The 15,559-nt window shown below is 43.4% G+C and overlaps 1 protein-coding gene across 9 annotated transcripts in view; it reads right to left on the bottom strand.

Moving 5' to 3' along the window:
- LOC146209346 (uncharacterized) overlaps positions 1-15,559 on the bottom strand; it is a 40,194-nt gene that overhangs the window by 22,976 nt on the left and 1,659 nt on the right. For 5 of the 9 annotated variants that reach the window (XM_084599715.1, XM_084599710.1, XM_084599731.1 and 2 more), the window contains exons 2-5: positions 7,316-7,422; positions 6,620-6,795; positions 4,828-4,959; positions 1,799-1,901 (exon numbers count right to left, since the gene is read on the bottom strand). In XM_084599715.1, coding sequence (XP_084455841.1) covers positions 1,799-1,901; positions 4,828-4,959; positions 6,620-6,795; positions 7,316-7,419 — 515 coding nt within the window. In that variant the 5' untranslated portion in view covers positions 7,420-7,422. Of the gene's footprint in view, positions 1-1,798; positions 1,902-4,827; positions 4,960-6,619; positions 6,796-7,315; positions 7,423-14,985; positions 15,050-15,559 lie in introns of those variants that run through there. The other 4 variants (XM_084599720.1, XM_084599723.1, XM_084599727.1 and 1 more) reach the window with 4 other exon arrangements.

The raw sequence follows: 15,559 nt of genomic DNA, 5'->3' as shown, positions 1-15,559 counted from the left end.
ACTGTTGGCTTCTTTCCTTCATGTATGATAACGAGTACCCTCATTTCCCGTTAATTTATCTGCATAGAGGGGGTGTTTGATGTGCTTTTATTTTATATAAAACGAAGAACATTCATACACTTTTTTTAGCACTTAAATGCTTACCAGTTCCGCAGCTCTGAGGTAGGCGTGCCGTTTATTGCAGAGGAAAAAAGTTACTGAAAATAGCATTAAGGGCTATAGAGACCAAATTTTGTTGGCATTTTTCTTTTTGCTAATGAAGCGTAGGAGGTTCGTGTATATGGTTCACCAGGCGGTTTTCGCCTATGACCACTAAGTAATGTTTAATTGAACTTTCTTTTCTCGCCAATTTCGGTTTCAAAAGTTCAGCGATGGCTGTGACGTCAAAAATAAGAGCTCAAAAATGAAGCATCTAGTATACTCTTTTAATACATAACCTTTTGGTGTATCTAAATTCAGAAACATGGCTGACATACTTCTTCCTTTTATTCGTTGAAGATAAAATATATTCATCATGGTCTGTGTGTACACCTGGATTCACAAGTCAATGCAACATTGTGGAACAGTGCCATTCACAGAATAGCTGCCTCTACCATGACATAGCTCATAACTTTTCTCCTTCCAAAATAACATCATCCTCTCAAAACTAATTACACTATTGGCCAACAGAGCCTTGTGTGCATAAAATATAATTTTATTAAGAAAATTAAAATTATGATACATTTAGGCGTCAATCTCGTGCAATCACCCATTCAGAGACTGCATCGATCGCTCTGAACAACCTTCGAAAAAAATACCACGCAATGAACTATTTTTTTTTTTAAGAAAAGTTAATACGGGTTTGGGGAAGAATTTGTAAAGTAAGGAAAAAAAATGTTGCAATATTTTTTCTGCCAAGTCAAAATTTCCTTTCATATGTAACATCCATCCATCTATCAATAAAAATATGTCATCAGCTGCAATATCACTTAGCACTGTTCAGTTTAAATGCTGTCTGCTATCATCACGGTGTAATCCAACAATTTTGTACGAGCCGATAGAAGCAAAGCAAAGTGAATGTGCTAAACACCAAGCTTTCAAGCATACCCTGCAGCAGTCCGGTGAGCAGCAGTGCACCGAGCAAGCCACTACTACCGGTGCTCCTCTCACAATCTCAGCACTTTTGCTTGCTGCCTAAGTCAGCATTTGATAGTGGCTATAACGATGGCATGAAACTGAGCGACACGCTATTGAAGAAAAAGTACAATCTCAACACTACAAGTAGGGAACTGGTTTATTATGCAACAAATAGTATGGTACTTCTGGTGGATTCTAGTTAGCTGCAAAACCAGTAAAGGCAGATGAATGCGACCAACTTTTTCAAACAAGTTTTGTTTCCCCAGGATCACGTTCCCACTTATCCTTCTATATACAGTACCATATTGGCACTAACACAATTCGGGCAGTAGTAGGTGAATATATGTCTACTAGGACAGGTAGTAACTGCAGGTCAGCACTGCGGGCGCACCTAAATGTCCAAATTTAGGTGCGCCCCCTGGGCAGCGCAGGTTCCCTGTCACCCCTGAGGAAAGCAGCATTCCGAGCAACATTTTCAGCCAAACACAAGGAAATAGGTCTGTAGTAAAAAACAAAAACAAAACATGAATGACATGAAATACTTCTATGAGAACCACAGAAAAAAATTTTGCGTAGTGCAACTTGCTCGCTGGAGTCCACTTGCTCTTGCCATTGATTCTATTTAGAAATATTGACACTGGAAATGTAAAGAACATGCATATGGATGTCATGTAAAGCTTACCACGCCCTCTTTGATGGTACAGGGGTGCAGGCAGGGAGCCCGGGACGTACATCGCAGAGAGAGCTGCTTGGCCATTTCGTTCTGGAGGCTGATGGCAGAGTACCTGGTTAGCTCGGACAATTAGGCGTACACCAGGAAGAGCAGTAAAACAGTGAGAGCATAACTAAGTGACAAAAGTGGTGACAAGCAAACAGCGAGTGGCAAGTGACTTGGACTATATAGACACCAAACTTTGGTTGCATTTTTCTTCTTATTAATGATACGTTAGACATAACTGTACATGAACCACCATGTGGTTTCTGCCTACAAATGGTAAAAAATTTATAAGTGCAATTTTGTTTCTTACCTGTTGCAGTTCCAAATTCAGCAGGTAAGAGTGATGGCTATAATCTCAAAGTTATTTCTAGGTAACCTGAAGGATGAAAAGCTGCAATATAATCGCTGCTTCGTTACCAATTGTCATCCTTTTTCTTGAGGAAGGCTGGCTTTAGCGCTGAAGAGAATTAAAACAGCGTATGACCGATTACATTGCAGTTTTTTCATCCCTCCTGTGACCTAGATCAAACTTTAAGATCACAGTCAGCTGTTGAAGCCGGAATAGGTGACAAAAAAAAATTCGATAATAAATTACTTAGTAATGGTAGGGGTAACATTAAGAGATAGGAATCGTGCAGAGTGGGTCAGAGAAATAACTCAAGTTACCGACATTCTAGTGGAAATTAAGAAGAAGAAATGGGCATGGGCAGCACATGTAGTGCGAAGAGAGGATAACCGATGGTCGCTTAGGGCAACAAACTGGATTCCAAGGGAAGGAAAGCGTAGCAGGGGGCGGCAGAAAGTTAGATGGGCGGATGAGGTTAAGAAGTTCGCGGGAATCAAGTGGATGCAGCTAGCACAGAACCGGGTTAAGTGGAGAAATATGGGAGAGGCCTTCGCCCTGCAGTGGGTATAGTCAGGTTGATAATGATGATGATGACTGACGGTAGGTGAATAGCATGTGGTGATTTGAGTAATGCCTTACGTATCGTTACAAATAACAAAACCTGCAAACAAAAATTAGGTGTCTATTTAACAGGTATAGTGCCAACACCTGAAAACTCTTTACTGCAGTACTACCAAAGCAGTGGTAGCAGGTTTATGACTCAACCTGCCCTGGGGAAAGAATCAGCGCAAAAACCATGTTGGTAAATTATAATCTAGTACCATTTTGTTGGCAGATGGAGACCAAGGGTGTCCCTTGGTAACCAGGCTAACCCTGCAGGCACACAAAAGTGAAAAAGAGAAAACTGGCCCAGTTAAGCTGCTGCTCATCAGAAGTGCTGCAGTATCTATGCCAAAAAAAAAAAGGTTCCATGCAGCTATCGAGACATGTGATGTGGGCTCTTCGATTTGGCTGCACCAGCTGCACTAGTTCAAGTAGTGCAGCACTGCCGTCGTCGTTTTGCCGGTGCCGCCTGCACCGTCTGCACTTCTCTCCTCATTTTGTCAAGGTGCAGGACTAGTTCCGCATGAGTTAGTTCTTGCCAATTGTGCACTCGCTCCAGAGGAGGTGCAGAAAAAAGTGCACAATGGCATACGCGCTGCTCAGCCAAGAGCAGACGACACTGCACATCATTCTGCAGAGCTTTGTAAAGTCCATCTCCTTCAGAACCCGGATGGTTCGCTACTGATGGATCCGCGTATTGTTGCGTATACAGGGTAGCTGGGCTGCATGCTGATGACCAGCATTTTGTTGGTGGAGGAGTGGTATTATATGTAGTTGTGGCCACATATTGTAGTGGTACATGGCCGCGATACGGCACTTTCGCGCATTGTTCTATGTAGTATTTTTTTTTTTTATCATACTGTGTGGCACTGGTCTTGACCTAAGAATATGGGTACCTATGAACAAAAATCATTTGCAATTGATCCAGTTTCTGTCGTGCCAAGTGAGTGTGAGAGACCCGATACACATGATAGCGTGCGCAGCGACTCTGTGACATGAAACTTGTCGCCCATGGAGTACATAGACGTTTGAGATTCAGTGTATACACCGCACAATGAGGTATGTGCGTCTTTTCAGCAGCACTGCTTTTGGACAGAAGACCGGAATTCCTTGGATTTATACCGCTGAACCAATCAAGTGTCTCGTCAGGCAGCCTTATTTAAACTAATACTTGTGGCAACTGCTTACAACGTTAATTCTCTCGTACCCAGGTGCAATGAATGGCATTTTCGCTGACCGCCCAATATAACAATCGTGCAATTGCGCGTATGTTGGTCAACTGGTCGCAGCCAATGTCACTGTCGCCCCATAGTCGTCGTCACTTTCCGATCGAGTGCAGTAGGCCTACGGCAGCTGGCTTCGAAATTGGACGTGATCATGCTATAGTATGCAATACATGAAATGTATATAATGCGTGCATGCGTCTCCTAGGTTACAAAGTTCTATGCTTGCGTACTCGTTTTGGCAGCTGCCGTCGCACGCCAGTGTCGGAACTGGCTCTGCATGCTCACGTGACCGCCTGGCATAGCTGCAGCACTATTCAGAACTAGTGCAGTCAATACAAGCCAAATCGAAGAGACCTATGCACCCTTCGTGGGTTTCGCAGAGTGAAAACACTGTGTATCCAGCTATGCAGCATGGCACAAATGCTGACAGTCAGTGAAATATTCCGACATCGATTCACGTATGTTTTCACAAAGCACATTTGTGAACTGCATACTCACTAAGCGCTACCCACAGCATGTTTGTGGGCTTTCACCTCCTGGCTATGTGCAGCATCCCAAAGGCATTTCAAATTATAAAGCAGCCATATAACAACCATGCATTCCACCAGATCACAAGGTTGAACAAAGCACAAAGCACGGGATTAGCACAGAGACTAAGAGACGATCAAGTGTTTAGGTAAATGCCACAGAATGTGAAGGCTTGCCAAAATGTTTTTAAAATTTCCACTCCAACACTGACTGAAATGGTAACAGTCTGTATCCTAAAAATATTTCACTTTCAAGTGTACTGAACAGAATTAGACAAACCAAACACTAACCAGCACAGCCTCCTTCTTCAGGGCTCGCAGCCCTTTCAGCTGGGTCAGTGATGCAGCTACGTTGGGACAGTAGAGACCCATCACCCAACAAGTCTGTTGTGGTACAGCCATGGTCCTTGGACAGATGCAGTGCTGAGGATAAGAACAGAGAATATGAACCAAATATTGAGAATAAAGGCTGTGTTCATTTGAGTGCACACACTTTTGTATGCAAGAGAGCTGCTCTTGAAAAGTCGGAGTTCGGGTTTCCTGCTGATAAACTGTCCGTTGGCTCTCTACACTTGCTGCATATTTCGCAGAGCAGAGGCTTTTTAATATTTTTCCGATAGGTGCCCCCACATATTTTGTCTCATCACTCATCACTTGAAGTTAGTGCTCTCCTAAATGCAGTGCTGCCGGGGCCCATTTTTAGCACAATGAATAAATTTGCATTGCCTAGATGAGAGCACACACAGTGAAGTACCTGTGTGCATCAACTAATTGGGGCAGTTTCACCAGTTTACACGACATTTCCGATATCATGCGAAGTCATTGCTACGAGCGATTTTTCTACACCTAATATAAAATGTACGGTACATTTACGGCGTCACTGATTACCTGACACGGCCAATAGAAAATGTAGGGGTAACTGCAACATAACATATACAGCAAGTGTGCATAAGTGTACAATGTTGTAGAAACGTTGAGACACCCCGTGATTTGACATTAGTGCATGCCATCGGTTTCGTACGGTGCAACGGCTGTTTTCAAGATTTGCATACGGTACCAGCCGCAACATGCTTACCTGAGTACTTTTGTCACGTGCGCTTTTTAACATTAAAAAATATAACTTTTTAAAACTAAAATATAGCAATTGTGGCAGATCGCATGGTCTGCAATTCAGCGTACAACGAACGAAAAATGTGCGGGCTAAGCTTAAGTTGCAGACAAAGCATAACTTGCCATATTTAAGAACAATGCACAGCAAGTTATGATTTCATCATAGGAAACTTATCATAGGCAATAATTTTAATCAGTTCATGAATTAAAGGATTGCGGAGCTTTTTACGTTTTCCGTTGTTCCCACAAGTAAAATGATAGCTACTATGGCGAGGAAATGCAAGCAATACTACTGAAGGATGCTAGTGAAAATGGAACTACGGCAGTTAGAAACGAATCAAACACTAACCAACACATTTCCCTTCTTCAGAGCTCGCACCGCGTTCAGGACAGATAGGAATGCTACTGCCTAGAGGAAGGCCACACAGTTCACTGGTTGCATCTGCAGTGCTTCAGCTGTAGTCCATGGGTTCATGCAACACAGCTGCAACGCTGTTCATGCAAGGAATGAACATGATGCAGAAGGTTGCAATGAACTCCAAGGAAGCATGGAGAGCGAGCAGCAATTGTGATCTAAAATACGGACACTAACTTTTGATGACTTCAACGCACAAAAAAAGGTAGCAGGAAATGAAGCCTTACCAAGACTTTCTTGAACTGCATTATTGCAATGAGTAACATAACCACTAAGCCATTACGGTGGCAAATCAATCTTCAGAATGAGTACACTGATCATACGGGCACGCATCTGTGAATGCGGGACCTCCTGCTTGGCAAACAGTGCGTAAAGGCTTAGCAAAAGGGGTATATTATTGACCTTGACGATAAAACAAACCTGAGGCCAGTCGTATTCAGATTTGTTACAAGAAAACATACAAACTTTGCTGATAAGAACGGTCCATCATATAGCATGTAATGCTGTCCACATGACTTTCTACAATATACAACTGCGTACATGCTCCAATAGGCTCACCTTGCATACCTGGGCAAACAGTAGGCACGGCCTTTTTAGTGAGTCGCGTGTGCCCAGGATCCATGAAATCTTTTGCCGTGAAATGCTCGTTACATATTCTGTAGCCATTGTTCAGGGCACTGATCGACTTCCCCAAAAGGTCGCGTCTTCCACTATATGAGATCCATGCGGTTGCCCTGCATACATGTTTAAGGCAATGCATCACTATATTGTTTAGTGCGTAAAATTTATTTGCTTCCCCATACTACAAGCCTGTCCACAAGTGGTTCACAGCAACATTAATTGATTGGAAAAAGTACTTTCACAAGGTCCTCAAAATGCAGCACACATTGCGGCCTGCTAGTGTATTTTGACGAAAATGTAACAAACTAGGTTTAAATTATGTTTCGAAAAGTAATGCAAGACACAGTTATTAAAAGAATGATTCACTTATTGTGCATGTCCCTCATAGCCTGGGTTACTGCGGAACGTTAAACCGAATAATGCAACCAACCTTGGTATGGTGCAATATCTCACGCAAATTTTGCTGCACTGTGAAATCATTCACTAATAATCATATCACTGAAGCTACATCAAAAACATTTCATGCCTAAGGACATTGCTAAGGTAAACTATTACGTAGCTGGGGAAATACAGGATTATTTGTGCATTAAATTAGGCCGAATGGCAAGCTGGAAAAAAAGAAGTACCACAAACCTGTTGTCCCGTGGTATGCGGAAGAAAATAGCTCCAGGCCTCTTGCACGCGGTGCTCCTGTTGTTGCACCATGACACACAGCAGCAGTTTCCGTTCCGTGACATCACCTGAAAATTACCATTACGGGCGTTTGTCATTCACCAAATTCTGAATCTGTGCAAACAGGCGAAATGTACAAAACCAGCCAATTTATAAAATTGCGAACAGGGCCAATCAATATGCTTTTCCTCGCCTGCTGAACACTGTTGCCCCACACACAATACATACTGAAAGACAAAGCAAGGGCTAAGCCACTAGTAATTGACAATCATTCCTCCATTCCCCTAATTATACTCTTCTTTCCAAAAACTGCATGGACAGCCAACTACACATCCAGTTCGATAAAATATCGCGTATCCCGCTAACTACAACACGGACTATCAGCAAAACGCTCAGTGTCTGGGGGACTCAACAAATGCATGGGCAAATAGCTACGAGTTTAGTTTATTCCCGGCCATTTTTAAATGTGCATTTTCTTGTCAATACACATACGCAATAACAGTTTACACAAGCGCAGATGACGGTGTCTTCGACACAGGCATTATTCATTTTTACCTTTTCGTGCATCAGTTTTTCCGGCCGGCATAAAAAAATATGGTATCATACTCAATACGCGACAACACTTTTCCCCACATGTATACACACACACACACATTATTTAAAATTTGACATTCCTGTGCAATAGTAAGTATTTAGCGAACTAACTTGTTCTACTGGTGAGACCCATAAAAAGAGTGTCACGCACCGTATACCTCAATCCGAAACTATGCAAAACTAACCGCGTCACAATTCGGCCATTGAGCGCGAGGGCAAAATGAACTTGGTCTATACCAACAAATTACTGTGTTCTAATAATGAAAGACAGACTTTTTCTATGATAGAAGGTTTATAGATTCCAAAAGTATGGAAACTAAAAAACAGCTAAGTCACCAATGGCCGCCTTTATAAGTAAACCGCGGTAACATTACTTAATGTTTACTCAGGCAGATCTCTAATGCAAGACTACACAGCCGTTTATTACAGATTGATGATAAGTGTGTTTTGCAGCATGAGCTGCATCTCGTAAAGTTGAAGGGGGCTCTTCTGGAGAAATTTGTGATGCCTACATGACATTTTCTGAATTGTGACCTTGTGGTCTGTGCATGTACAACAGTATGGTGCATGCACAGAAAAAAAAATTGCATGCAAGCAAATTTCTGGTCTGAAACCCTGAGGCACTAAAGCCACTCTCTTATCGTCAGAATGTGATGCCACGCACCACGTGATGGGTGCATAATAAAACACATATAAATGGCACACGGTTACGAATGTGATTTAAACCCATAGCAAACTACACAGTTCAGCTTCCCTGGGCGCTGCATTAAACAACTAAGCTATAGCTGCACCTTGACATCGCACGCATTATACAGCCACTTTTTCATGCTATGCATCGCCATCTTCATCAACTTCCACTTGTGACCAGTTTAGTCACAAAGCAAGACCATGCAGGCACAAAAATTTGAACACGGGGTCACTTCACAAAAAAATCATCTAGTGCCCATTGTTATATGCCTTAGGGAAAACCTCCAAGGTAAGGCAGACTTGCAATAAAAAGTAATTACTCATTGCCATCCACCTGATGGCAGCCATATTGCTACAAGAAAAGATATGCAGCTTTATCAACCAAGTGTTCGATAAAGCTGCATAGCTTTCCTTTTCAGCCATATCGCTGTGCTTTGGTGGATGCTTATGATTAATTATTGCCTTATTCCACTAGTCTTGTAGGTCGGAGGGGAAGGGGGTAGTTGGCAACGCTGGGGACTTCCATTGGCCGAGTCCGTAACTCGATCTTCTTGGGCAGCCATGCTGTGCTACAGGCCACAGCAATTTTTCAGACTGTTCTACACCATTTCTGAGAGAGCGAAGCCTACTGCCTGCACTACCAGCCTAGGTCTAGAGCTATCACTTCATGCCTTTCGCCTGCAAATGTCACTCGGCTCATGTTGATTGATTCGCTAAGCTTACTCTACAAGTACTTCTTTTGATCCCGACACCACAGGTGCAAATCATATGGCAGGGGAAAATAAATGTTACGTTTTGATAGTTTTTGATGTAATAAATGCACCTCTTGCTGCTGCAAAAATATTGAACTACCCAGAAAAAACCCTATGCATAATGTTCTTTTTTTTTTAGATAAGTAGGATGAACTGTCTGCAGTGTCCCTTTAGGGAAGCAGCAGCGCATAAGTTATATTCAGCTGGAAGTATGTGAAATAAAGCTGGGAAGCTGTTCTAGATCTCATCAATAATATAGACAAAAAAATTGAGTGCTGCCCCACTAGTCCCACAGGCATCTGTACTTCAGTGAACCTCCAAAGTTAACTACGTTCCTTTTTTTTTTTAACATACTGTCTATCAAAATCTGTCAGTTGTGTACAGCCCAGCCAAGGCACTGAGTGGAGGCATTCCCTTCATTACAATTTCTCAAGAAATGCAACTGTGGGTGTGTTTTCTGTAATTCTGTCTGCATTCTGACTAAGTGTGAAATTTTTAATAGTACTCAGCAATACAATAAGGGGAAGTTTGCTCCTGGAGAGGAGTAAAAATACTGGCATATTTCTCTAGATCTTCCTCTGTGATGACAATAGTATCAATATCTGTTTTGCAGGAACTTATATTTTCTCTAAGCTGGGGACAGTGGCAGCATTGCCATGGGCAAAATATTTTTCTTAGCTGTGATAGACATCACCAGCCTTATTTAACTGATAGCTATTTTCATAGTTAGTAACTGAGTGCTTTAAAATATAGCTGTAATGAAACCTTAACCTTATTTGTCTTATTTAAGTCAACTTCAGGGGTTCCCACAGGAAATAAAATTAGGGGAGAGGAGAGGTGTCAAAACCTGGGCATTCGCGAAGTGCTTGCAAAAGTACGGATGGAGGTCTGGTTCTACCTGGAGCGGACATGTCACCTCCTTAGCGAGCAAAGGTTCTTGGAGCTCTGGTGTCGGCCACCTGTTATTTTGTTATTGTTTTTGGTGACGGGTGGTACACTTTGTTTTGTTGTGATTTCATTTAAATCACTAGGTGGTTTGGGGGGGGGGGGGGGGACATGGATGGTATAAGTAGGATACAACTTAAACAAAACAGCAGTTGCTAACAATGACCAATGAATGCGTCCCGGCGTGTGTGTTACTCCGCTGAACAGTAAACAGAACCAGTTTTTGATTTTTGAGTACACCAAGCAAGCCAGAAGCATTGATAGCATTCTTCTGTAAGTTTGCCGGATGGTTACCTTTTTGCGTGTGGCAGTTACAGCAGACTTAAAGGGGCACAGTGACAGTCGTCAAGCTGGTAATTCCAGCCAACCTCAAGGTGCTTTGCACCGGGCCGATGTCAGTTCAAAAAGAATTACAAAAATCGGCGCACGGAAACAAGAGTTTATAAAATTCTAAATACAAGAAAAAAAGAACAGCTTGTCTGAACTGATGTGAGAGAGAAACCCTCTTCCATTTCGCTCACCCAGTGCCCGACTTGGGCGGAACCTATGAGAAACGCAGCTTTCTGCTGACTTATCGGAAGCTGTTCACCATAGTTGCCTGTCCAACTCAACCTGTCCCCGTGCTTTTTGGCAGCATCGTTAATATGGTAGCAGCTACCATGTGTGTTGCATGATTGCTGAGGTGTCGGGTTTTGCAATCCAGCCTTTGTTTACGCTGACGATTTCGCCATTATGGTGGAACTCGCCGGAATGCCGTTTTGGCATTCCGCCGGTGTCCATAGCTGGTGCTGCTGTTGATCACTCGAGTGCTACTTGTGCGAAAGTTTGAGAACGAGTACGAAAGCAGAGACGGAGGAGTGGCGTACAGGTGCTTAGGTCATCTACCAACGTTCTCTATCTAAGAATGCTGCCATCAACTCCTGGGCAGTGGGCTGCTGGCGGAAGCCCGCTATGGAGTGCTGCGGACCCGGCTGCGGCGAGCGCGCTTCATGAGAGATCTCGACACAACTTGCGCCATCTGTGGAGCGTCGGCAGAAACGATCAGCCACACGATTTTGGACTCTAGTGGTTTTGCTGACCTCCGAGATCCGAACATTGCTCAACCAATCAGCGAAGCAGCGCCCAAGCAAGGAAACGTCATATCTGTTAAAGAACTTCGCCGTCGTGTATCGCTCACATCGGTGCCAAAACACTGATTATTGACACGGATTAAAATATTAGGTGCTACGATTTTGCCATTATGATTGGGCTTTGGGGCATCGGGAAAGTGGAAATAACCTAGAGGCCGGCTAAAATTAGTGGTCTGGTGACCATCATGGCGCCCCATTAAGTTGTACCTGAGACTTAGAGGAGAAGCAATTGTTATATTTATTTTTGTTGATGTGTCGCGTAGGACAAAGCAATATTTATGACTGTGGCATTAATGAGAAATTGCAAATGGGTACTTTACTTTACACAAGGGCAGTCACTCCATAAAATCTGTCGAGGCCCCCCCTCCCCCATTTCAGGTTACTAGCAATAAACCTAAGAATGCTGTAAAACATGTGCACCTTTGCCCCATGATATAACAGATCAACATAAAGTTATACATGTGCAGCCTTTCATGCAACGCGCACAGAAAATCCCAGTGCTCCTGCTGGTATTGGAATAAGCGGTAGAATTTCACCTCTGGTGGGCACTTCCCGCAGGTGCATCAAGCATCCAATGATGCAATATTGTGTGCGAGACATTGCAAAATCCTTACAACCGCAAGCATGCTGCCTTATGCAACCGCCAAACAGCAAAGCACAGGCATCCATTGGGGATCACATAGTGTCGCTACCATCTTGTGGCATGCTTGTTATGCTTGCACTGTGGCTCTGTCGCTTTGAAGCCAGGATTTTATTTGTATTCACTATAGCGGTGACGTAGTGGTAGAACATCTGCCTCGCATGCAAAAGGACCGGGGTTCGAATCCTGGTGTCGCGCAGTTCTCCACCGGACAAAAAAAAAATCTGCGTGTCGATGGAATTGCATAAACAGGTTTGGGGTGCGACCTGATAACGGTGAACCCCTCCAGCAACGCACTCCCTCACCAGAACAGGAGTTGGCCACCCTGGTGCAGTAATTGGCCGCAACCTCCCATGATTAGTCCTATCAAAACCCGGCCCTCAGTCACGAGCGGCTGCGGAACAACTGACCACGGCGGCGGTCAGACCTGTGGCACAGCAGGGGGTGCTAAGTATTCCTGGCTCCGCTGGACAGGCCACCATTGGAAACTTACCCTAGCAACGTTTAACGCTAGGACCCTAGCAAGTGAAGCTAGTTTAGCACTGCTGTTAGAGGAACTAGAGGGTATGAAATGGGATGTCATAGGGCTTAGTGAGGTTAGGAGGCCGAATGAAGCATATACTATACTGAAGGATGGGCATGTACTGTGTTATCGAAGTTTACTGGAGAGGTGAGAACTAGGAGTAGGTTTCCTTGTCAATATGTATATAGCGGGTAATATAGATGAATTCTATAGTATTAATGAGAGGGTGGCAGGCATCATAATTAGGCTTAATAAGCGGTATAAACTGAAGGTTGTACAGGCTTATGCACCTACATGTAGTTAGATGACCAGGCAGTTGAAAGCTTCTACGAAGATGTAGAATCGGCAATGCGAAAAGTAAAGACGCAGTATACTGTACTAATGGGTGACTTCAATGCCAAGGTAGGGAAAAAGCAGGCAGGAGACCAGGTATTACGTAACTATGGCATTGGTTCTAGGAATAGCAGAGGGGAGTTACTCTAGTTGAGTTTGCAGAACACAATAACTTAAGAATAATGAATACCGTCTTCAGCAAACGGAAGAACTGGAAATGGACATCATGGAAATGTAACGGGGAGACTAAAAATGAAATTGACTTCATACTGTGTTCAACCCCTGCCATTATGCAAGATGTAGAGGTAATCGGGAAAGTGCGATGCAGTGACCACAGGATGGTGAGGTCTCGAATTAGTCTAAATAATGAATGCAACAGATTAGTAAGAAAGAAGTCCATCAACGAATTAGCGTTGAGGGGGAGGGCGGAAAATTTCAGGATCTCGCAACAGAATAGAGATTCAGCTCTAACAGAGGATGGCGACATTACCCTAGAAGAAATAAACAATAATTTCAGAGACATCATTACTGAGTGCGCTGTAGAAGTAAGCTGTCGGATAGTTGGAGAGGATACCGGTAAGCTGTCTAAGGAGACGAAAGATTTGATTAAGAAACGCCAGAGTATGAAAGCTTCCAATCGAACAGACCAGATAGAATTGGCCGAGATATCAAAGCTAGTTAATAAGCGCAAATTAGCTGATATAAGAAAGTATAACGTGGAGAAAATTGACCATGCTGTAAAGAGCGGGGAAAGCCTTAAAGCGGTAAAGAATAAATTGGGCATAGGCAAAAACCAGATATATGCGCTAAGGGACAAGGCGGGCAATGTCATCACGAATATGGACAAGATAGTCAAAGTAGCCGAGGAGTTCTATACTGATCTCTACAGCAGCCAAAGTAGTCAGGACCGTAATCAGATTGGCAGTAGGGAAAAACAGTCAGACGTTTCACCAGTAATGAAGGACGAGGTCAAGAAAGCATTAGAAACTATGAAAAGGGGGAAATCAGCTGGAGAGGATCAGATAACTACAGATTTGTTAAATGACGGGGGGGATATCGTGCTAGAAAAACTGGCTACCCTGTATACGCAGTGCCCGGTGTCATTGACTGCACCGGAACCATGGAAGAATGCAAACATTGTCCTCATTTATAAGAAAGGGGATGCTAAGGACCTTAAAAATTACAGACCAATCAGCTTACTGCCTGTTACGTATAAGGTATTTACTAAGGTAATCGCTAATAGAATCAGGACAGCCTTAGACTGCAATCAAGCAAAGGATCAAGCAGGTTTTCGGAAACGGTACTCTACTATCTATCATATCCATACCATCAGCCAGGTGATAGAAAAATGCTCGGAATATAACCAGCCCTTATACATTGCATTCATTGATTACGAAAAAGCATTTGACTCAGTAGAAACCTCGGTGGGGATGCAGGCATTGCGACATCAGGGGGTAGACGAGCCGTACATGAAAGTCTTGGAAGATATATATACTGGCTGCACAGCAACCATAGTTCTGCATAAAGTAACAAAATTCCCATAAAGAAAGGTGTTAGGAGACACGATCTCCCCAGTGCTATTCACAGCTTGCTTAGAGGAAGTATTCAGAGACTTGGAATGCTAGCAGTTAGGGATAAGGGTAGATGGAGAATACCTCAGTAATCTGCGATTTGCTGATGACATTGCCTTGCTAAGTAACTCAGGAGATGAACTGCAAAGAATGATTGGTGACCTAGAGAGGAAAAGTAGAAAGGTAGGCTTGAAAACGAATATGCAGAAGACTAAGGTAATGTTCAAGAGCCTTAGGAAGGAACAGCAGTTTATGTTAGGCAGCGAAGCACTGGAAGTAGTAGGCGAATATGTCTACTTAGGACAAGTAGTAACCGCAGATCCGGACCATGAAAAGGAAATAACCAGAAGAACAAGATTCGGATGGAGCGCATTTGGCAAGTACTCAGATTATGACTAGCAGCTTAGCGGTATCGCTCAAGAGGAAAGTATACAGCAGTTGCATCTCTGTACTCACCTACCGGCTGAAATGTGGAGGCTAACCAAGAGGGTTCTACTTGAGTTGAAGACAACCCAGAGGGCTATGGAAAGAAAAATGGTAGGGGTAACATTAAGAGATAGAAAGCGTGCAGAGTGGGTCAGAGAAATAACTCAAGTTACCGACATTCTAGTGGAAATTAAGAAGAAATGGACATGGGCAGGACATGTAGTGCCAAGAGAGGATAACCGATGGTCGCTGAGGGTAACAAACTGGATTCCAAGGGAAGGAAAGCGTAGCAGGGGGCGGCAGAAAGTTAGGTGAGCGGATGAGATAAAGAAGTTCGCAGGGGTCAAGTGGATGCAGCTAGCACAGAACCGGGTTAATTGGAGAAATATGGGAGAGGCCTTCACCCTGCAGTCGGTATATTCAGGCTGACGATCATGATACTTTATTTCATGAGAAAGTCATGGTTTCTTCCACCACAAGTCAGCTAATGACAATGTGTCCCTTTGCATGCATGCTCGTCTCCCGGCACTATTAACAAAATTCTCAGTAGTGTACAAAAAAAAAAATAACTAACAACATTCGGTAATGAGCTGACTTAGAAAAA

This window comes from Amblyomma maculatum, chromosome 1 (assembly GCF_055883805.1).
Source record: "Amblyomma maculatum isolate TAMU_Amacu chromosome 1, ASM5588380v1, whole genome shotgun sequence".
NCBI classification, from domain to species: Eukaryota; Metazoa; Arthropoda; class Arachnida; order Ixodida; family Ixodidae; genus Amblyomma; species Amblyomma maculatum.
The sequence above is the reverse complement of the archived record's forward strand: the minus strand, read 5'-3'. Positions and strand labels throughout refer to the sequence as shown.